General features: G+C 48.7%; 1 protein-coding gene across 5 annotated transcripts in view; it reads right to left on the reverse strand.

Annotated features, from left to right (window-relative positions):
• The window catches only part of SNX29 (sorting nexin 29), a 586,208-nt gene that overhangs the window by 474,257 nt on the left and 88,049 nt on the right, over nucleotides 1-23,902 (reverse strand). For all 5 annotated transcript variants that reach the window (XM_050774079.1, XM_050774080.1, XM_050774082.1 and 2 more), the window contains 2 exons: nucleotides 20,301-20,376; nucleotides 16,639-16,721 (listed from right to left, as the gene is read on the reverse strand). In XM_050774079.1, the coding sequence (XP_050630036.1) occupies nucleotides 16,639-16,721; nucleotides 20,301-20,376 (159 nt within the window). The remainder of the gene's footprint in view (nucleotides 1-16,638; nucleotides 16,722-20,300; nucleotides 20,377-23,902) is intronic.

Consider the following 23,902-nt stretch of genomic DNA (forward strand, 5'->3'; position numbering starts at 1 on the left):
GAGGCAAGAGGTTTAAAAATATTTTAAAAGTCTAAGGCAAAATACGGTTCCTGGAAAACAGCCCTGCTGCTTCCTTCTGTCTCAGGGTTTCTCAAGCGAGCAGTACTGCCATTTGGGACTGGATAATGCTCTGTTGGGAGGAGCTATCCTGTCCACTACAGGACGTTCAGTAGCATCCCTGGGGTCTACTTACCAGATGCCAGAAGGACCCTCATCCCAGCTGTGACAACCAAATATGTCCCAGACATGGCTAAATGTCCCCAGGGGGTTGCAATTACCCCCCAGCTGAGAACCACCATCCTGTCTTCAGGCCTCACAGGAACAGTAGCCTGGTCTATGTCCTCTTAACCACAGGGAGGACTGAGGGGTAGATATCAGGTAAAGGGAACTTCAGGGCCTCTGCTGTAGGGATGGTTTCAGCAAGATGGAAAATCAGGTCAACCTATTTGCAGTTCAACAATAAGGCCCAGATGCTGTTTTCAGGAAGATTTGTCAGCAATGTACCCTTTGAGGGTGTTGATAATAATCACACCTACCAGCTATTCAGTCTTTAAGATGCCAGGTACTCTCTTGGATTTTTTTTTTCCAATTTTTCTTATCAAGGTATAATTTTTATAGCGTATAACACCCTTCGATAGCTCAAGTGGTAATTTACATAGTGTATCCTCTGAGTATTTTCCATCTGTCAGTTCATTTAATCCTCACAACTGTGTCAGAGGGGTACTATGATAGCCCCATTTTATAGACGAGAACGCTGAGGCACAGTTAGCTTAAATAACTTGCCCAAGTTCCCACTGCTAATACATGTAGGGATGTGCATAAGAACACAGTCAGTCTAGCTGGTTTAACATCAGCAAGCAGAACAACAAAAACAAAATTAATGATACCACCATTGCCAGTGTTGCCCCAAACACTATGTGCAATTACCACCTACTAACTACCAGAAGTGTTTCATGTTTCTTACTTTTTTCTAAAGCCTGGAACACTCTAAAGGAGAGTCGTGAAAGCAAAGGAACTTCTCCCCAGGAAAATCCACATATGTGCACAAACACACAAGCACGATTCTTGCACCCAATTGCAAGAGGCATCTGAAATCTCTAAAACTATCTATGAGCCTCCAGTGAGGTTCCCAGATACAACATATCCTAGGCTGTGTGCTAGACACTTCATATAACTCCCAGGAATCCATCAAGGAGATAATATTACCACCATTTCAAGGACTGGGAAAATGAGTTCAGAGGAATTAAAGCATTGGCCCGGGGTCACATAGATCTTTTTCTTTAAGACATGGTCTCACTCTATCACCCAGGGTGTGCTGCAATCAAGGCTCACTGTAGCCTATAACTCCTGGGTTCAAGAGATCCTCCTGCCTCAACCTCCCAAGTAGCCGGGATTACAGGCACATGCCACCATGTCTAGCTGCTTCTTCTTCTTCTTCTCCTTCTCCTTCTCCTTCTCCTTCTTCTTCTCCTTCTTCTTCTTTCTTCTTCTTCTTCTTCTCCTTCTTCTTCTTTCTTCTTCTTTCTTCTTTTCTTTCTTCTTCTTCTTCTTCTTCTTCTTCTTCTTCTTCTTCTTCTTCTTCTTCTTCTTCTTCTTCTTCTTCTTCTTCTTCTTCTTCTTCTTCTTCTCCTTCTTCTCCTTCTCCTTCTCCTTCTCCTTCTCCTTCTTCTTCTTTTGTAAAGAGAGGGGTCTCACTATGTTGCCCAGGCTGATTTTGAACTCCTGGCCTTAAGCAATCCTCCTGCCTTGTCTTCCCAAAGTGCTACGATTACAGCCACGAGCCACTGCGCGTAGCCACACAGCTCTTGAATTTCAGTGCTGTGGTCTGCCTGACCCCTGTGCTTTCCTCCCCAAAACATTGCCTCTCAGCTGGCCATGATCACTGACATCAGGGCTGTACAAAACTAAAGGATGTACAAAGTGCAGAAAGGATTTACATATCTAATATTCTAGTGGCTCTGATGATACACAGTGACAATGTAAGGGCTGCTGGCCACTCAGAATTAAAACCTGAAGGTGACGTTTGCCTTTCACAAAGAAGGTTGTTGATTCACCTCTACAAACTCCATGAGAGAGCATCTTAGCAAAACAGTCCACAGGGGTCTGGGCACTCACACAAATACCATCCTGCCTCTTTCCAGCCCAGTCATGCTTCCCATGTCGGCCAACACCTGGCCTTGGGTATAAAAAGTTATGGGCCAAATGTCCAAGCCAGTGTGTTTACTGATACTTGCTTGCCTGGCCAAAAGTCATTCAGTCACCTGAACTGACACCACATCTGTAAAGGAGACAGTAGGCAACAGGGAAAGGAAGACACCTGTCTTTGGTATCAAAGAAACTAACAAGGTCAGGCAAGTCATTAGAAACTTCAGCCACGTGGCTCTTTAATCACTGCAAATAAGAATGTGGGTATCCTGGCTCCTTTCCCAGAACAGATGGGCAGCACCACAAAGAATCCTTGAGGGAAGCCTCCTCCACTTCACAGCTTGGGAAAATGAGGCACAGAGAGGTCAAGCGACCTACTACTCTCAGAGCCAGGATTAAAACCAAGTGTTCTCACTCACTGAAAGCAAAGAGCATGTCATGCATCACTCCACTACAGCCAGCTGCCCTACCTGACGCAGCAGGAAAAAAGGGGAAACTCCACTCCCTTGAACAACTCATATTACCAGGCCTTTACTGCATCCCCAGATAGAGACGCAATGGTGATTACAACAGACTGGAACCCACCCTCAGATATCACCAGGCCTTTACTGCATCCCCAGATAGAGATGCAATGGTGATTACAACAGACTGCAGCCCGCCCTCAGAGAACTCGGTTTCAATTCATTCCTGCAGAATGCTCTTTTAACTTTCCATGCTTGTTAGAACTAAAACAAATATTAGTTCCTTTGTTCCTTCGTTCCTTCCTTCCTTCTTTAAATGTTTCTTGAGGCCGGGCGCGGTGGCTCAAGCCTGTAATCCCAGTACTTTGGGAGGCCGAGGCGGGTGGATCACGAAGTCAGGAGATCGAGACCATCCTGGCTAACATGGTGAAACCCCGTCTCTACTAAAAAAAATACAAAAAACTAGCCGGGCGTGGTGGCGGGCGCCTGTAGTCCCAGCTACTCGGAGGCTGAGGCAGGAGAATGGCGTAAACCCGGGAGGCGGAGCTTGCAGTGAGCTGAGATCGCGCCACTGCACTCCAGCCTGGGTGACACAGCGAGACTCCGTCTCAAAAAAAAAAAAAAAAAAAAAAATGTTTCTTTAACAACTATTTGTCAGGCAGGATTTGGGGCACCAGGAAAATGGCAATAAACTAGCAGACAAAGTGTGTCTACTCAGGGAGCTTGTATCCCGGTGGAGGCTACAGGAAAGAAACTAAGGAGGGGAGAGAGGTTATAGAGGGCTCTGAAACCTGAAGTCAGCAGCCAGGGAAGTGCTGCACGTGGGGTGATGGGATGAAGTTGCCTGTGCTGGGCTCTTCCAGATGGACGGCCAGGGAAGGAGGGCCTCTTGCAGGAGCGCCTCCGCCCACTGGGGCTGCGATAACAAAACGCCACGGACCCAGTGCACTGTGAACAAAAGGGACTGATTTCTCACAGTTCTGGCGCTGAAGTCCGAGATCAAGGCACCTACAGATTTGGGATCTGGTGAGGGCCCTCTTCCTGGTTCACTGATGGTGCCTTCCTGTCGTGTCATCATCACATGGCAGAAAGGGCAGACAAGGTCTCTGGGGTCCCTTTTTTTTTTTGGAGACAGGATCTTGCTCTGTTGCCCAGGCTGGAGGGCAGTGGCACAATCTTGGCTCACTGCAGCCTCAACCTCCTGGGCTCACCTCAACCTTCCGAGTAGCTAGGACTACAGGCATGCACCAGCAAGTGTAATTTCTGTGTGCGTGTAGAGACAGGGTCTCTCTGTGCTACTCAGGCTGGTCTTGAGCTCTGGGATCAAGCAATCCTCCTGCCTCAGCCTCCCAAAGTGCTGGATTGCAGGCATGAGCCACCATACCTGACCTCTGGGGTCCCTTTTATAAGGGCACTAATCCCACTCATGTGGGCTCCAGCTTCACGACCTAATCAACTCCCACAGGCCCACCTCCTAACACCATCACACTGGGGGGTTAGGATTCCAACCTAGGAATTTTAGGGGCACACAAACATTCAGTCCATAGCAAAGGGGACGTCCTAAGAGACCCGGGTGCTTTTCTCTGAAGGTGGGGCATTACACAAGCTTGTGGGTCTCCAGGAACGTCAAGGAGAGAGAGGGGGTATGTACCCTGCCTCCACCACGCACTAGTAGTATGACCTTCAGCAAGGCCTCTCAGTTTCTTCAACTACAGAACAAGTCTAGCACTCCTATTTTACACAGATGCTATGAAGACTAAGCATTAGTAAAGGTAAAGCCTGGTTTGTGGTATGAAAAATGAATAAGGAGGCATTTGTATTATTATTCTTTTCCAGGCGCCTTTTTTTTTTTTTTTTTTCTGAGACGAAGTCTCACTCTGTCGCCCAGGCTGAGTGCAATGGCGTGATCTCAGCTCACTGCAACCTCCGCTTCCTGGGTTCAGGTGATTTTCCTGCCTCAGCCCCCCAAGTAGCTGGGATTACAGGTATGCACCACCACACCTGGCTAATTTTTGTATTTTTAGTAGAGACAGGGTTTCACCATGTTGGCCAGGCTGGTCTTGAACTCCTGGCTTCAGGTGATTGATCCGCCTGCTTCAGCCTCCCAAAGTGCTGGGATTACAGGTATGAGCCTCCATACCCGGCCTTCCAGGCACTCTTTGAAGGAAAATCTGGAATTGCCCCAGAAATAGGAATGAACTTACTGATGGATTTGATATGTGAAGACTGGCAGAGGCCATCCGGAGAGAAACCAGGATGAAAATGGGAGACCAGGCAGCGTTCTAGGACTCAAACCCTAAACCCCGGGACTAAGGTTTGGAGCCGGCACTCGAACCCTTGGGGAGCTACCAAATGGGCTTAAATATTGGTCTCCAAGGGAGTCTCCAGATGTGACATCAGAAAGAACTGGCCTCCCTGGAGCGATGCCACTACCTACCATCAATAACCGCGTGAGGCGGCACGGGACATTTACCCCCATTCCCTCCCACTCTCCTCAGCCTGGTTCTCCGCATTCCCAGGCAAAGGCCTAACCCTGAAGAACTACAGCCCCACCGCTCACCACTGTAAAAGCTTCCAGGTAGCTGAGAAGGCTCCAGTCACAAAGGATGCCCGGCTCCACACTCAAGTCTAACGCTTTCCTGAGCTAGTGTGTTTGGTCCTCAGAACACCCCTGAGACACCAGTGAGAATGTCCTCATTTCACAAATGAGGACACGGGACCCAGAGAGTCTTTAAGGAAAAAAGAAAGAGAAATCTAGTTCTAGGAAGTCCTGGAGCTGAGGCTGGGAGCCAGGACTCTGACCCCCGGCTCCAAAACTCCCTGCTGGGGCACGTCTGTCCTGCCGCACCCAGCACAGGTCTAGGATTCACGGGTGTTAGGGCACCGTGCTTAAGGCAGTGACAGGACTGTCAGCAGCCTGAGAGTGTGGCCACTAAGTCAACTCAGGACTCCATACCCCGAGGCACAGGGGAGCCCTCAGCATTGCCTGTGCAAGGGAGGGCCAAGGGAAGGAGCAGGGAAGGACGGAAGGAACGCACCACTGAGTGTGCTCTGCATGGCAGGCAGGCTTCAGAGCCTGCTCTTTGCAAGAAGTGAGTAAATCCTATTGCCACTGCTTCAAGTCCTCCACTGGCTTCCCAGTGCACGTGGGATAAAATCTACACAGGCCACCCTCTCCAGCATCCTCCAACTCACTCTCCCCCTCACTTCTGGCAGCACAATGCCAGCGGTACCACCTGCCACCAAAATGGGCCAAGCCCCCCATCCTGAGGCCTCAGCCCCGCTGTCATCTGAGAGAGCCCTTTCCCGAAACACGTCTTAAAACAGGGCACAGGCTTTGCTTTTCTAATCGTTGCTGCTTGTCTCCCCCACAGGTCTGGCAGCTTCCCAACGCAGGACCTTTGCTTCTTGTTCATGAATATATATGCCAAGAGCAGCAGCGTGGTGATCATATTATACTTTGAGCACTGGGCAGAAATAGTTGTAGGTTTTTTTCTATTTTGGTTTTTTTTTTTTTTTTTTTTTGAGACGGTCTTGTACTGTCACCCAGGCTGCAGTGCAGGGGCATAATCATTACTCACTAAAGCCTCAACCTCCTAGGCTCGAGCAATCCTCCCATCTCCCATCTCAGCCTCCCGAGTAGCTACGACTACAGGCAGATGCCAGGCGCCACCACCACACACATCAATTCTTTTTTTTTTTTTTTTTTTTTTGAAACAAAGTCTCACTCTGCCTTCCAGGCTGTAATGCAGTGGTGTGATCTTGACTCACCGCAGCCTCTGCTTCCCAGGTTTAAGCGATTATCTACCTTAGTCCCCCAGTAGCTGGGACCACAGGTGCCCACCACTATGCCCAGCTAATTTTTGTTCTGTTACCAGAGATGGGGTTTTGCTATGTTGGCCAGGCTAGTCTCGAACTCCTGACCTCAACAGTAATCTGCCCGCCTCAGCCTCCCAAAGTGCTGGGATTATAGGCATGGGCCACCACACCTGGTCAAATTTTAGATTTTTTTATTTGTAGAGGAAGGGTCTTGCTATGTTGCCCAGGCTGGTCTTGAACTCCTGGATTCAAGCGATCCTACTGCCTCAGCCTCCCAAAGTGCTGGGATTACAGGCGTACAGTGCCGTAAATTGTGTTTGAATGGAAAAAGGGATTTAGCAAACAGTAAAAGAAAGAACAGAAGAAAAGAGAATAGAAAGAAAGACATTTCTCTTTTCTTCTTCAAAAAGAAGAGCACTCCTGTCAACACTCAAAACGCCATTCCTCTGCCACTTTCACACCACATGACCACAATGTCCTTATGCTCCCTGAGTCAAGCCTTCCCATATAAATGAGGGCTGGGGAGGGACAGCTAAAATTCTTTCTAAGTATAAGAACAAGTGGGAACAGAGTCTATGTCTGTCAAACAGCACAAGTCAGCACCCATGTCCTAAAAGCACCCTGCAGAGCTTACAAAGGACACCTGGCAATGTGGCACCTCCCCCTGGCAACATGGAAACACCCACCCAACACCCGCCCCTGCTCTGACCCCACAGAGCTGGTCCTGCTGCAGCCTTCTGCAGGTGCCGGATCAGCTGACCAGATCTGTTCCTGCCTCTCCTTTCTCTCTCTAGCTTTCTGCCTGGCCCAAACAGTGACACTGTGAGGCCTGCTGCAGAGATTGAGCTGGTGCCCTGCAGCCTCAGACACCCACGGCAGGACCTGTGTGGAAAGCACCCATCCTTCCCAGTCATGCAGCCTAGAGACACAAGCAAAGCCAGAACGAGGCAGGGCAGTGCTCATACCCCCTAAAGGACCATGGCCCCCAGCACGGGGTCTGGCCATGAGAGGCCACTGCCCAACAGCTCTTCCTCCCAAAGCATATTGCAGAGGTGGCGGCAGATCCACCAGCAGGAATCAGGTTGCCAGGTTAGCCTACTGAAGACAAAACACTGCTGCTTCCCAGCCATGTCAACCAGGAAGAAGAAGGAAAGAGGATACAGCTGGATATGGAAGCTGCAGCCCCAGAAGTTTGCGTGTGTGACTCTGAGCACTGTATTTGGCCTCTGCCTCAATGACTTTCCCATCTGTACAATGGACCAGTAATGCCTGTACCTTCTGGGTTGCTGTAAAGCCCAGGATAACTTCAGAGAGGCATCTCACATAATGTCAGTCGCTTTACCATCTAATAAGTACTAATCATTATCATGACTGTTTAAGAGGCAGGTCTTGCTCTGTTGCCCAGGCTGGGGTGCAGTATCATGATCACTGCTCACTGCAGCCTCGAACTCCTGGGCTCAAGCAATCCTCCTGCCTCATTCTCCCAAGTAGCTGAGACCACAGACATGTGCCACCATGACCAGCTAAGTTTTATTTAGTTAGTTAGTTATTTTAAGATAGAGTCTCGCTCTGTTGGCCAGGCTGGAGTGCAGTGGCACGATCTCAGCTCACTGCAACCTCCACCTCCTGGGTTCAAGCGATTCTCCTGCCTCAGCCTCCCAAGTAGCTAGGACTACCGGCACCCACCACCATGCCCGGCTAATTGTTTTTTGTATTGTTAGTAGAGATGGGTTTCACCATGTTGGCCAGGCTGGTCTCAAACTCTTGACCTCAGGTGATCTACCCACCTCAGCCTCCCAAAGTGCTGGGATTATAGGCATGAGCCACCGGCACCCAGCCAATTTTTATTTTCTGTAGAGACAGGATCTTGCCACATTGCCCACGTTGGTCTCAAACTCCTGGGCTCAAGCAATCCTCCAGCATCAGCTTCCCAAAGTGCTGAGATTACAGACATGAGCCACTATGCCTGGCCCCGTAATCATTACCACCAAGAACGCCTCTCATTCCACACCCATGAACCACATTTGTCTATCAGTCTTAAGTATTATGATAGTTACCCTGCTTGTTATTAAAGCCTGCCAATAGCAGAGCTGAAATATCGCAGCCAAAGGCAGAGACACATGCTATTTCAGAAAGACGCAACTGCTCTCTGCTCTGCGTCTGTGTCAGCCTCCATTACTCTGGTTCACAATGTTTCTCTCTTACCCCCATCTTCCATTTGTACCCTCCCGGTCCCCCAGATTGGGACCCATGGGACTATCTAATCCAAAATTTTGTTGAAACATTGTTGCCACAAATTAGGTTTTTTTCAAATGACAATAGTTAAATGAAACTAGTAAAAAGAAAAATTGTCTTCATTTTAAAATTTGGTGTTTGGCCAGGCATAGTAGCTCACGTTGTAACCCTAGCACTTTGAGAGGCTGAGGCGGGAGGATCATTTGAGCCCAGGAGTTCAAGACCAGCCTGGGCAACATAGCAAGACTCCCATCTCTACAAAATAAGCATTAAAACACGGCAGGGCAGGTGGCATGCACCGACAGTCCTAGCTACTTGGGAAGCTGACGCAGGAGGATCACTTAAGCCCAGTGAGCCAGGAATGCATCACTGCACTCCAGCCTGGGCAACAGATACCCTGCCTCCAAAAATAGTAATGATAAGCTTAAGGCTCTCAGACCTGGATGCCCACACATGACTAGTCCACTGCTGCTTGCCTGGCTGGGTGACAGTGGAACGTGTGCCCTTAGGTAATGTAGAATTGGCAAGAGTGTGGGCTCTGGAGTAAGAACACTTGGGTCTGTTACCAGATTCACCACTGAGTATAGCCAGGCACCATGCTGGCATACAGTAGGTGTTCAGTAACTATCTGTTCTACTAGCCATGAGGTCTTAGGCAGGTACTTATCCTCCTAAGCCTCAATTTTCTTATACAAAGAGAGAGAATAATATAACCTACACCTCAGAAGGCTGCTGGGGATTCAACAAGAAAACATAAATAAAAATGCTTCAGCACAATACGTGGCATACAGTCGGTTCTGCCAGAATATACTGTGACTTTTACTAGCTTCTATTTTGATAGAAGATTATTATTCTAGTCAGAACTAGAAAAATAAACAGACACATTTTATTAGAGAAGTAGGGTGGGGGCCGGGCATGGTGGCTCACGCCTGTAACCCCACCACTTTGGGAGGCCGAGGCGGGAGGATCACCTGAAGTCAGGAGTTTGAGACCAGCCTGGCCAGCAAGGCAAAATCCCATCTCTACTAGAAATATAAAAATTAGCCAGGCGTGGTGGCGCGTGCCTGTAATCCCAGCTACTCAGGAGGCTGAGGCAGGAGAATCACTTGAACCTGGGAGGCAGAGGTTGCAGTGAGCCGAGATTACACCAGGGCATTCCAGCCTGGGTGACAGAGCGAGACTGTCCAAAAGGTAAGGGAAGAAGAGTGGAGAAGGAATATGGGGTCTCCAAAAGCAAATCAAATGCCACTCTCCTTGGACCTGCTGTGTTCTTAACAAGCCAGTCGCATTCCAGAAGTTTGCTCTGAGGGTTTGTCAGGAACTGGAGGTAAAAGCTGACAGAAGAGGAGGCAGAGAAGGAAAGCCACTGGCCATGCGGGTGACTTCAGACAAAGGGAAAAAGCCCAGAGGGGACAGAAGACACTCACTGCCCTGGGGGTTTCTTCCTTTCTTTTTTTTTTTTTTTTGTCCAGACAGGGTCTAGCCCTGTCACCCAGGCTGGAGTGCACTGGTGTAATCACAGCTCACTGTAGCTTTGACCTCCTGGGCTCAAACAATCCTCCTGCCTCAACCTCCCAACTAGCTGGGAATACAGGTACGCACCACCACATCCAGGGTAATTTTTTTTTAATTTTTTTATAGAGACAGAGTCTCACTATGTTGGCCTGGCTAGTCTCAAATTCCTGCCTTCAAGTGATCAAGGCCCACCTCGGCCTCCCAAAGCGCTGGGATTACAGGCGTGCGCCACTGCACCCGGCCTATTTATTGATTCTTAACTCTGATCCTGATGCTGTTCTAAGCACATCACAGTCATCTTCATGGCCGCCCATGAGATGGGTGTTGATCCCGTCACTCTGTCTTGATAAGGACATGGGTACGGAGAGGGTTGGGGCCACTGGGCTGGAACCTGCATCCAGGCAGCTGAGCTTCTGAGTGTGCCCTCCCGGCCCTGAGGGCACATGGCCTCCCTAGAGCAACAGGCACAGCTGCAACTCCAACCCCAGGTACAGCTCCGTGTGCCCAAAACAAGAACTGGGAACCTACCAGCAGAAATGCAAGGCGTCCCTGAGGCACAATTATGGGTGTTTTAGTTTGCTCCAAACTGTCTTTACTGCTTTGCTAAATAATTAACTTTTTCACTTTGGGAAGCTGAAGTGAGCGGATCACGAGGTCAGGAGTTCGAGACCAGCCTGGCCAACATGGTGAAACCCTGCCTCTACTAAAGTACAAAAATTAGCTGGGTGTGGTGGCGGGCGTCTGTAATCCCAGCTACTCAGGAGGCTGAGGCAGGAGAATAGCTTGAACCCGGGAGGCAGAGGTTTCAGTGACCCGAGATCGTGCCACTGCACTCCAGCCTAGGTGATAAGAGTGATACTCCATCTCAAAAAATAAATAAATAACGTTTTCATAACAGGCTTTTGTATTTTCTTAAGTACCAGAGGGCCTTGCAGAAGGAGAGCAATCATGTGGGTCTGGACACACCATCTTCTCTTTAGTAGTAAATAACCACAAGAATACAGTCCTTCTGAATGCCTCAGGACAAAACACCCTTTGCAATTTCAGAGACACCCGAGAGGGAAAGGTTGCTCGACAGAAGACTTCACAATTATCCCCAGGCACTGAGGATTAAATAACCTAGCTCTAGCTCAATCACAGTACAGAGGCAGCCACTTGCACGCATTATTACACGAAGCCAGGGAAGCCACTTGGGATGTGAGTGAAGCATTCGCTGCTTTGGGGGACAGAGCTGATGAGTTTCTTTGCCAAGCTCCTCTGGGGTTCGCAAGAGTCAAGTGACTGCTCTAGAGTAGAATCTCAGGTGCTTCACAGGCTGGGATGGGATGCTCAATCTGAACTGGGACGGCATTTGCGACACTCACTCCTGGGACAACTCATGCTATGGACTGAATTGCATCCCTTCCCAAATGGACACGTTGAAGCCCTAACTCCCAATCGGAGTTTATATGGAGACAAGGCCTTAATGAGGTAATTAAAGTTAATAAGGTCATAAGGGTGGGGCTCTGATCCCACAGGACCAGTGTCCTTATAAGATGAGAGAAGGGACACCAGGAAGTGCCTGCAGAGGAAAAGTCACATAAGGACAGAGAGAGAAGCTGGCCGTCTGCAAGCCAAGGAGAGAGGCCTCACCAGAAATCAACCCTGCGGGCACCTTGATCTTGGTCTTTCAGCCTCCAGAACTGTGAGAAAATAAGTTTTTCAGGTTTTTTTTGTTGTTGTTGTTCTTTTTTATTTTGTGGGGGGAGGGTTTTGAGACAGAGTCTTGCTCTGTCGCCCAGGCTGAGTGTAGTGGTACAATCTCAGCTCACTGCAGCCTTTGCCTCCCAGATTCAAGTGATTCTCCTGCCTCCGCCTCCCGAGTAAGTGGGATTACAGGCACCCACCACCATGCCCTGCTAATTTTTGGTATTTGTAGTAGAGACGGGGTTTCACCATGTTGGCCAGGCTGGTTTTGAACTCCTGACCTCAAGTGATACCCCCCCGACCTCGGTCTCCCAAAGTGCTAGGATTACAGGCATGAGCCACCATGCCTGGCTGAGAAAATAAGTTCTTGTTGTTGAAGCCACCCTATCTGTGGCCCCTTGTTATGGTAGCCCAAGCAAACACCCCACACACCCAGATGGACCCACTCTTCTTACTCCTCTCGCACGTGACACAGGAGGTGATGGCAGGATGGGGGAGCGCAATTTAAAACCACCCTTTGCTCAAAATTTCTAGAATTCCTGATTCCTCATCTGTGCTGGATGACATCAAGGGTAGACAACAGCACTGTCCTTGAAGACTTCCTAAAGGTACAGGCACCGCAGAAAACCGAAGCCCCTTCCCCCAGCCACCCACACACAGTCCTAACCACAGACCACATCTCTACCAAGTATCAAGGCTCAAATGCAGACATAGTGACATTTTTTTTCTTCAGAGATTCAAGGTGTAAGCTCTGGATATGTCCCAAACTTGCTCAAGATGCCAAATAATAAAACAATTTAGTTTCTAAAAAATTGTCTGAGTCAAAACAAGAAAAACAATCTATGCCTCTGTCATTGGCCTAACTCGAGCGTGTTTAAGGGCATGTGTGTCACCAGTGAAAATGCACGGGCAAGGCCGGTGACTTCCTCAAAGACAGACAGCGGCTGAGGGAGACCCAGACACCATGCTCTACGTGGACCTGAGAAGCAGTTGACAAAGCAAATCGTGTTTATCTGAGATGCTAGGACCTCAGCCCCGGCTGCAGGAACTCTACAGAAACAGAATGTCAGACATCTGCCCGGGCACACAGGGATGCCTGCAGCCCTACTTACAAAGGCTCACTTTGAAGGTGAGCCTACACACCTTCAAAGGCTCACAGGTGTGATCTCAGGGGCTGCTGTCCTTAAAAAAGAAAATGCCCATAAATCAAAATGCAGTGTTCTTTTACAGTAGCTGTGCCTCACAGCCAGAGTAAAGTCTTGTCCGTCTACACCACGGTGCTGCCCACACAGACACAGAATCGTAGGTGCTGGGAAGGTGATGGGGCGTTAGATCCCAGCAAGTCACATAGGGTGGCTGCTTCTTCCATCTTCAGTTCTTTCCATTACTATCAGCTCAGTAACAGGATATCCTCAACACCTTTCTTTGTTTTTTTTTTTGTTTGTTTGTTTTTTTTTGAGACGGAGTCTTGCTCTGCCGCCCAGACTGAAGTGCAGTGGCTGGATCTCAGCTCACTGCCAGCTCCGCCTCCTGGGTTTACGCCATTCTCCTGCCTCAGCCTCCCAAGTAGCTGGGACTACAGGCGCCCGCCACGTCGCCCGGCTATTTTTTTTTTTTTTTTTTTTTTTTTTGTATTTTTAGTAGAGACGGGGTTTCACCGTGTTAGCCAGGATGATCTCGATCTCCTGACCTCGTGATCCGCCCGTCTCGGCCTCCCAAAGTGCTGGGATTACAGGCTTGAGCCACCGCGCCCGGCCAGCACCTTTCTAATGTGACTCGCTGACTCATCTTTTTCCTTTGGCTTATAAAAATATATTTCGACTGTGTTTTCACCACCAAAATGCATTATCTTGGTCTTTCTTTCTTGCCTTTGCATAGGACCAACGGAGAGACACTGGCTACTCTGACAACCCTAACGTGGACCCCAGGGATGTCACCAACAGCATGACCTTTGTGACCAAATCCAGCAATCAGAACTTCATCAAGGTTTTTACGCCTAAATTTTTTTTCCCCAAAATTTTTATTTTAGATTTTTTTTTTTTTTTTTTTTTGAGACAGAGTCTCGCTCTAGCACCCAAGCTGGAGTACAGTGGCGCCCTCTCGTCTCACTGCAACCTCTGCCTCCCGGGGTTCAAGCGATTCTCTTGCCTCAGCCTCCTGAGTAGCTGGGATTGCAGGCGTCCACCACCATGCGCAGCTGCCGAACTTCCTTGATTTCCTCAACCGAAGTCCAGCAGTCATCACTGGGTACAGAAGCTGTGATTTCTTGGTCTGTGGGGCCATAAAGCGCAGCCTGATGGCAGGATGTGGCTGTTCCATTTCAACCCCTACTTTTCCGGCACAATTCTCTTTTGCAGAAGCATTTCCAAAAGGCTGGGCGCAGGGGCTGCACCCAAATGGGCTTTCCCCGCACTGCTGATCACCCCACTTCTGGTCTTTCTGATGGTTACAGAGCTTCTCGGCAGTACAAAGACTGAGATGCTTGACATAGACCAGGGCCAAAAAGAAGCAGCACCCATCTCTCTTTTGAACAATGAGAGTGGGTCTCAATCAGAATCCAGGGCAGGCAACCATGCCAGGCACACTTAGTAATAATTTCCTTCCATTGTCTTCATTTTACAGTAATCTGCGATTTTGATTAACTCATAGTGACTCTCCATTTACAGTAGTGAGATAAAGTTTCCTTTTTCAAAAAATAAAGCCATTCAAGTTTGTTGAAGTGCATCATTAAAAATAAACTATAGTCCGGGCATGGTGGCTCACGCCTGTAATCCCAGCACTTTGGGAGAAGCAGGCAGATCATGAGGTTAGGAGTTCAAGACCAGCCAGGCTAACATGGCAAAACCCCGTCTCTACTAAAAATACAAAAATAGAAAGGCGTGGGCCTGTAATCCCAGCTACTCAGGAGGCTGAGGCAGGGGAATCACTTGAACCCAGGGGGTGGAGGCTGCAGTGAGCTGAGATCGTGCCATTGCACTCCAGCCTGGGCAACAAGAGCCAGACTCTGTCTCAAAAAAAAAAAAAAAAAAAAAAAAAAAAGGAAACTATAGTAGGCCATGCACGATGGCTCACACCTGTCATCCCACCGCTTTGGGAGGCTGAGGCAGGTGGATCGCTTGAGCCTGGGAGTTCAAGACCAGCCTGGACAACATGGTGAGACCTCACCTCTACAAAAAAATAAATAAATAAAAAGCAGCCAGCTACATACTCACCCACCTCGTGTCCCACAGACCAAGTGATCTATTAACACGTCCCACAGACCGAGTGATTTATTAACACCTGCTCAGCCGAGTTCAGGGCTGAGCAGCACCACAGTAAACCACACACGCTCATCATACAAAAAGTGCGGCCAGCCGTTCCTACGCAGCAGCCTCATGGTGTCTGCTCACTTCCTGCTTCACCCTTGAGTCAAAGAACGCTGGGTGCCTCCCAGACTCTTTCTTCCTTCCTTAGCAACAAAAACTAATTTCTTCTTTATCGAGAACAATTGCCCCCTCTGCAGCCACAGGGGGCCATGAGATGAATGCTGGCCCCAGGCACAAGTGGTATACTGTGAGCACCTTCCAGTGACGGTGGGGGGGCTTCACCGTTTTTGTACTAAGAGCCCATTCTGTAGTCTAGGAATAACCACGGGCTCCTTTTCAGGAAAATGTATTAAAATATATAACACATACCATATCACAAAGGAAACCAATTACATCAAAATAGAATAATCGTAATTGAAGAAAACACTACATTTCACCCAGAGCTAAATGAAAAACATTGTAATATTTTCCCTGTCCAAGCTCAGGCCCCTGAATCCTATATGTAGAAACAGACGAAGTCTCCCTTTTGCCCTCTCCTCTTTCCTGCCGCCTGGAATGAGAATGAAATGGCTGGAGCTAAACTGGCTATTTTGGCCTACGAGGCAAGACAGGAGGAGTCTCAGTCTCTGATGGCCGTGGAGCCACATGCCAGCCCCAGCCCGTCTACCTCTGGGTAGAGAGAAATTTCCATCACATCTCCTTGACCATGAGAACTTCAAGAAAAGTAGATCTGAATGGCTTCATATACAAAAAATAAACCAACTGTTGGTTTACATAACAGTGTCTGCTCACTTCCTGCTTCATCCTTGAATCAGAAAATGCTGGGTGCCTCCCAAACTCCTTCTTCCTTCCTTAGCAACAAAAGCTAATTTTTTTTTTAATTGGGAACAAGCACCCCCTCTGCAGCCAGGGGAGGCCATGGGACAAATGCTGGCTCAAGACGCGAGTGAGGTACCAGGAGCACCTGTCGGTTTATAGAACAGTTGGTTGATTCTTTGTTACACGAAGCCATTCAAACCTAGCCTTCCTTGCTATATCTCTAAAAATTTTTCTAGGTAGTAAAATTGGAAACAGTTGAAGCCTGATCATTAGCAAAGTTTAATCATCTTGGAGAGACACATTCTTCTTCACTTACAAAATGAGTCCTCCAGAGTTACAAAGGAAATCCAGCTAGAATAGGTCCTCTGTAGCTAACTGCGTTACGGGAGGCAAACCCCAAAACGTGGAACCACAGAATTCTATGGCAATGCAGCTCCACCCCTAAGGCACGCCCGTGCGCACACGGCCAAGTGCCATGCATTAACCACAGTTCTGGAAATTCACAAGCACACACCACATCTCCAGTCTACAACCAGGGATGTACATACCTGACTTGAACCCACAGTCACAGGGCTATAAGCACAAAGGCACTGCCATGAGACATGGGCCAGGAGTCATCCCAGAGCTGGTGGAGGTGGCTGCAAAAGTACTTACTCATTGTCATGGACTCTGGCACTGAGGCAGAAGGTAACAGGCTGCTCAGAGGACTACCGTGGCCTGGAGAGCTGGCTTCCACCCTAGGAAAAAGCAGGCAGGAGGAAGTTACACTCGGCCATTGAAAGTACACACCCTCACCACTCCAAAAGCTAGCAGAGGTCGGTTTACTCCGGTACCTCTACCAGAAGGGATAGAAGCAGTCATCGGAAATTAGTCAGGCCTTGTTATCTGCAGATTCCGTATTTGCAAATTCATCTACGCACTAAAGTTTATTTGTAACCCCAGAGTCAATACTCGAGGTGCTTTCACAGTCATTCATGAACATGTGCAGAGGCCAATAATTTCGGTCCCTAATGTGCATGTTCTCAGCTGAAGTCGAACAGCTGGGACCTCAGATCTTACACCACAAACAAGCATCCTCTTTGCTGTCTATGTTTTCAGCATTTTTTTTTTTTCACTTTTCTTTCTTTTGTGCAATCTTGGCTCACTGTAACCTCCACCTCCTGGGTTCAACCGATTCTCGTGCCTCAGCCTCCCAAGTAGCTGGGATTACAGGCCTGCGCCACCACACCCGGCTAATTCTTGTATTTTTACCAGAAATGGGATTTTGCCATGTTGGTCAGACTGGTCGCAAACTCCCGACCTCAGGTGATCCACCTGCCTCAGCCTCCCAAAGTGCTGGGATTACAGGTGTGATCCACCGTGCCCAGCCTTTTTTTTTTTTTCACTTGATTTTGTTGTTTAAAATGTCCCCAGGCACAGTGCTGAAGTGGTACTGCCGACAGCTCCTAAGCACAGGAACGCTGTGATGTGCCGTATGGAGATAGTTTTGTGAGTTAAAGATGCTTCATTCAGGCATGGCTTACAGTGCTGCTGGTTGTGAGTGCAATGTTAATGAATGAACTATATACATTAAACAAGGTGTCTTTAAACAGGAACAGACATAAAACCAGGTTATGTATTGATCAGTTGATAAAAAATGCTGTGACCAGGCCAGGTGCGGTGGCTCTCACATGTGATCCCAATACGATGGGAGGCCGAGGCGGGTGGATCACCTGAGGTCAGGAGTTCAAGACCAGCATGGCCAACATGGTGAAAACCCATCTCTACTAAAAATACAAAAATTAGCTGGGCGTGGTGGCGCAGGCCTGTAATCCCAGCTACTCAGGAGGCTGAGGCACAAGAATCACTTGAACCCGGGAAGCAGAGGTTGCAGTGAGCCGAGATCTTGCCACTGTACTCCAGCCCAGGCAACAGAGCAAGAGTCCATCTCAAAAACAAAATGTGTGACCAGAGGCTCAAAGCAACCTAACCATGTACTTCCCTTAGGAGCACTGGTTCAGTCTTCATGGCAACTTTATAGAACGTAACTACTGGGAACAATAAGAATCAACTGTATGTTTACAAATAATTTATCACGTGAAAAATAAAGCTTAGTATCTTCAGTGAGAACAGCCCAGTCATCACACGGTTAACAGAGATACACACACACACACATCCCCCATGACTAGAAGGAAAAGTACCAAAACATCAACAACATAATGGAGTTGAGGGTTAACAGTGATTTTCTTTTTTCATTTACTCCTGCATTTTCCAACTTTTTTTTTTTTTTTAAGACATGGTCTCAATGACTGGAGTGCAGTGGCGCGATCTCACCTCACTGAAGGCTTGAACTCCTGGGTTCGAGTGATCTTCCCACCTCAGTCTCCTAAGTAGCTGACACTACAGGCGTGCACCACCATATCTGGATAATTTTTGTTGTTGTTTATTTGGTAGAGACAGGGTCTCACTACCTTGCCCAGACAGGTGGTCTTGAACTCCTGGCCTCAAGTAATCCTCCCACCTTGGCCTCCCAAAGTGCTGAGATTACAGGCATGAGCCACCATGCCTAGCCACATTTTCTAACATCAATAGCAAAAATAGACTCCACGCCCTGGAAGGGTCTGGCAATACCAATTCCTTCTGACGCTGAACTAACTGGGACGAGCTTCCTACGAGCAGTGTCATTTTGAGACAGCAGAACCCTTGCCTGTTCCAGGTGAGACCACGGCGCCTAATATGGCTTACAGTAGTCAGGAAGTTCCACTCTAGAGCTAAGGTTGAAAATTAGGATGTAACAGAACCCTGGGACCCCAAATTACAACCATGAGGAGACACAGAAGAAGAAAACGGTAAGAGCAGCAAGGATGGCAGTGGCGTAAGAAAGACTTTGGTGTCCATACTGGTTCTGCCACCAAGCATCCAGGGTCTCGCTCTGTCACCCAGGCTAGATAAAAATGTTATGACCAGGCTGGGCGCGGTGGCCCATGCCTGGAATCCCAGCGCTTTGAGAGGCCAAGGCAGGTGGATCACATGAGGCCAGGAGTTCAAGACCAGCCCGGTCAACATGGGGAAACCCCATCTCTCCTGAAAAATACAAAAATTAGCCGGGCATGGTAGTGGACATGTGTAATCCCAGGTACTTGAGAGTCTGAGGCAGGAGAATCGCTTGAACCCAGGAGGCAGAGGTTGCAGTGAGCCGAGATCGTGCCACTGCACTCCAGCTTAGGCGACAGAGTGAGACTCTGTCTCAAAAAAAAAAAAAAAAAAAAAAAAACAGCCAGGTGCAGTGGCTTACGCCTGTAATCCCAGCACTTTGGGAGGCCAAGGCGGGTGGATCACGAGGTCAGGAGATCAAGACCATCCTGGCGAACATAGTGAAACCCCGTCTCTACTAAAAATACAAAAAATTAGCCGGGCGTGGTGGCGGGCGCCTGTAGTCCCCGCCACTCCGGAGGCTGAGGCAGGAGAATGGCACCAACCCAGGAGGCGGAGGTTGCAGTGAGCAGAGATCAAGCCACTGCACTCCAGCCTCGGCGACAGAATGAGACTCTGTCTCAAAAAGAAAAAAAAAAAAAAACAGAAAAAAACATCAAACAACTTGGGACAACTCAATTTCCCCTTGAGATATTTTATTTGAAAAAAGATAAAGAAAACCTATATAGTGCTTACTACCTGCCAGACAGCATACTGAGCACTTCACAAACGCTATGTAATATCTAAATGGCTTAAATATACAACACTGGGATTGTCAAATCTTGTTATCAAATATCAACAAATATTTAAATTAAGAAAATAACGAAAGAGGAGGCACCCAGATATGCCCCAAAAGGTGTTGACATTTGGCATCTACCATCTCTTATACAGTCTCTCTGAGGGAGTAATGACCTAAGACCTTTGGCAACTGCATCTTCTATGATGTAAAGACTAAATCTGCTCACGCTTATAATCCCAGCACTTTGGGAGGCCGAGGTGGGCAGATCACCTGAGGTCAGGAGTTCGACACCAGCCTGGCCAACACTGTGAAACCCCATCTCTACTAAAAATACAAAAAAATTAGCTGGGCATGGTGGTGTGTGCCTGTAACTCTACCTACTCAGGAGGCTGAGGCAAGAGAATGGCTTGAACTCGGGAGGCGGAGGTTGCAGTGAGCCAAGACTGAGCCACTGCACTCCAGCCTGGGTGACTCAAAAAAAAAGACTAAATCTAAACATAAAAGTGAAGTAAGCCCTTGCCCCTTAATCCTAGCAGGTGCACTCCTATCTTTTAAAAAGAATAAAATGCACAGCCGTGAATAGGACGTTTCAATGCCAAAGGTAACTGGGTTTCTCAACATTAACCTGTACCGAAGTCCAGGATCCGGGAGAACGTGGTCCTCTGGTCCTGTCCCATTCTCCAGGCTTCCGAGGGGGGCATCTGTGCAGAGAGAGCAATGACAGAAAGAGGTCACTTTTCTCATTCCGTGTTTTCCATAAGACAAAGACACAATGCAGACATTGGCTCATCTGCTACATCACTTGACTAAGAAATTTTTCTCCATCTTGCCTGCGTGCTGGATTTTAATCAGCTGTTTCCTGTTGTTCAGAGATCATCTCAGACTTGACATCAGTCACTGTAGAAACAGAAAGCCCTGGCCGGGCGCGGTGGCTCACTCCTGGAATCCCAGCACTTTGGGAGGCCAAGGCGAGCAGATCGTGAGGTCAGAAGATCCAGACCATCCTGGCTAACATGGTGAAACCCCGTCTCTACTAAAAATACAAAAAATTAGCCAGGCGTGGTGGCAGGCGCCTGTAGTCCCAGCTACTCCGGAGGCTGAGGCAGGAGAATGGCGTGAATCCAGGAGGCAGAGCTTGCAGTGAACCAAGGTCATGCCACTGCACTCCAGCCTGGGCGACAAAGTGAGACTCCATCTCAAAAAAAAAAAGAAAGAAAGAAAGAAATAGAAAGTCCTATACTAGGCCGGGCATGGTGGCTCACTCTTGTAATCCCAGCACTTTGGGAGGTCGAAGCAGGTGGATCACCTGAGGTCAGGAGTTCGAGACCAGCCTGGCCAACATGGTGAAACCCCATTTCTACTAAAAATACAAAAATTAACCAGGCATGTTGGTGCATGCCTATAATCCCAGCTACTTGGAAGGCTGAGGCAAGAGAATCGCTTGAACCCAGGAGGCAGAGGGTGCAGTGAGTCAAGATCGCGCCATTGCACTCCAGCCTGGGCAACAAAAGCGAAACTCCATTTAAAAAAAAAAAAAAAAAAAAAAAAAAAAAAAAAAAAAAAAAGCCCTATGCTTCCCTTTAACCTGTGCCTTTTTTTTTTTTTTTTTTTTTTTTTTTAGACAGGGTCTCACTCTATCACCCAGGCTAGAGTGCAGTGGTGTGGTGTGATCACGGCTCACTGCACCTTCAACCTCCCAGGCTCAAGTGGTCCTCCTGCCTCAGCCTCTCAAGTACCTGGGACTACAGGTGTGTGGCACCATGCCCAGCTAATTTATTTTTTATTTTTTTGTAGAGATGGGGGTCCCACTATGTTGCCCAGGCTGGTCTCAAACTCCTGGGCTCGAGCAATCCTTCCACCTTGGCCTCCCAAAGTGCTTGGAATACAGATGTGAGCAACTGTGCCTGGCCTGTGTCATTTTCGACCTTGAGCCACCTAGAATTATGCATGAAGTCCGTATTCAGAACCAACGTCAGAAACCGGGTATAATGAATCAGCTTGCTGTTAAGACAAAACTGCTCCTGCTTGTAGTGCCTTGAGTAAGACACTAGGGGGCAGCATGGTCTAACTGCTGACAATGTCTGCAGCTTTCTAAAAAGGCCACTTTTCCCTGCATTAAGTGCATTTAGGAAAGACATTCACAAGAAGTGGGGCCATAAGTAGTCTCTGGAACTAACAGGCTAGTGACTCAAAGGCACCAGTGTGTTCAAAGATGACAAAAGTCTGCTAAGGTGAGGATCCCTCCATGTGGGAAGTCTCCATTAAAAGACGAAGTGCCTCCAGAATGAGAGGGAATATCAGAATGTCGCTAAGGGAGGAAGATGTCCCTTAGAAGGGACAAGAGGCAGAAATGGAGCAAAAGGAATGGAGTCTCAGGAGAAATGCTGGCAGTGGCCACCTGGGCAGGCAGGCAGAATCTTGGCACCACTTGGCTCCACGCCTCCCATGGAAATGAGGCATCAGGACAGAAGTGACTTGATGCAACCTGGCGTTCCAATCAGGCTACCCATTCCTCTGGATCTGAGTCCAACATCCTGACACAGTCCTAGAATAGTGTTCCTTCCTATGCCACGTCTTGCCCCTGTGTGCAGCCCCCAGGCTGTCCCAGCTTGCAAGCCCCGACAGTATCGTTACTGCAGTGAAAGGAAATGCCGGCCGACGCCTGCACACATCATATCCACAGAATGCAATAGGCAGCAACTGGAGCTCGGGTCCCATCAGCAGTGAGAAGATGGAGCTGAGTCTGCGAGCTGACTGCCCAGGGAATGCAATAGACATCAGCTGGAGCTCGGGTCCCATCAGCAGTGAGAAGATGGAGCTGAGTCGGCGAGCTGACTGCCCAGGGAATGCAATAGACATCAGCTGGAGCTCGGGTCCCATCAGCAGTGAGATGGAGCTGAGTCTGCGAGCTGACTGCCCAGAGAGTGCAGTTGACATCAGCTGGAGCTCGGGTCCCATCAGCAGTGAGAAGATGGAGCTGAGTCGGCGAGCTGACTGCCCAGGGAATGCAATAGACATCAGCTGGAGCTCGGGTCCCATCAGCAGTGAGATGGAGCTGAGTCTGCGAGCTGACTGCCCAGAGAGTGCAGTTGACATCAGCTGGAGCACGGGTCCCATCAGCAGTGACAAGATGGAGCTGAGTCTACGAGCTGACTGCCGGGTGTGGGGCCACAGGAAATCTGCAAGGACTCTAGAGGCTGATGGGGCGTTACCTTCCCTGGAGACATCTGCCCAGAGGAGGAAGAAGAGCTCTGGGTTCTCTAACACCAAAGCCCAACATGCACGAAAAAGGTGACTCGGATGTCTGATGGTTCAGGAGGGCCCAGCTAAGCAGCAAAGGAGCTGCTGAAACAATGAGACCACCTACTGCAAGCACCTCACGGTCCCACAATAATTCAAGAACCCAACTACAAGGTCCCCTCCGTGGGGAACGGGACAGGGAGAGCAGGAAATTGATTCATGAGACAGAGGCTGTGAACACACATTCAAAACTCCCCAGGGGTCCTAGACATACCCTGGGACCACCAGCTCTCTCCCAGCCCCTGCCCCTCCTCAGCTGACCTGCCTGCATCTACACTGCTGCTGAACAGGCATTGGCAAGGTCACCAACCCCCTAACCTTTGGCTATTTGGACCAAGGATGGTCTAGAAATGCAGGACTGCTGTGGCCTGGCCTGCAGACATGAGCTAGGCCTACGAGATTGTCACTTTTAGGGGACCTCAACTGAGACCCAGTGAGAAATTTCAGTTGGTGTGGAAGGTCATGTGACTGAGGCAATGCTGTGGGCCAAGGAGGGCGTGAGAATGAACAGGGAGCAAAGACGGACTAGAAAAGGCTGGGCACGGTGGCTCACGCCTGTAATCCCAACACTTTGGGAGGCCGAGGAGGGTGGATCACCTGAGGTCAGGAGTTTGAGATCAGCCTGGCCAATATGGTGAAACCCGATCTCTATTAAAAATATTTTTAAAAATTAGCTGGGCATGGTGGCGGGTGCCTGTAATCTCAGCTATTCTGGAAGCTGAGGCAGGAGAATCGCTTGAACACAGAAGGTGGAGGTTGCAGTGAGCTAAGATCACGCCACTGCACTCCAGCCTGGGTGACAGTGTGAGACTCCATCTCAAAAAAAAAAAAAAAGACGGACTAGGAAAAGAGGAGATGGGCAGACCCCCATCAGGAAGTGGAAGGAGGCCACATGAGAAAGATGACAGCACCCCTACTAAATCAAGA

The sequence above is a fragment of the Macaca thibetana genome, chromosome 20 (assembly GCF_024542745.1).
Source record: "Macaca thibetana thibetana isolate TM-01 chromosome 20, ASM2454274v1, whole genome shotgun sequence".
NCBI lineage: Eukaryota > Metazoa > Chordata > Mammalia > Primates > Cercopithecidae > Macaca > Macaca thibetana.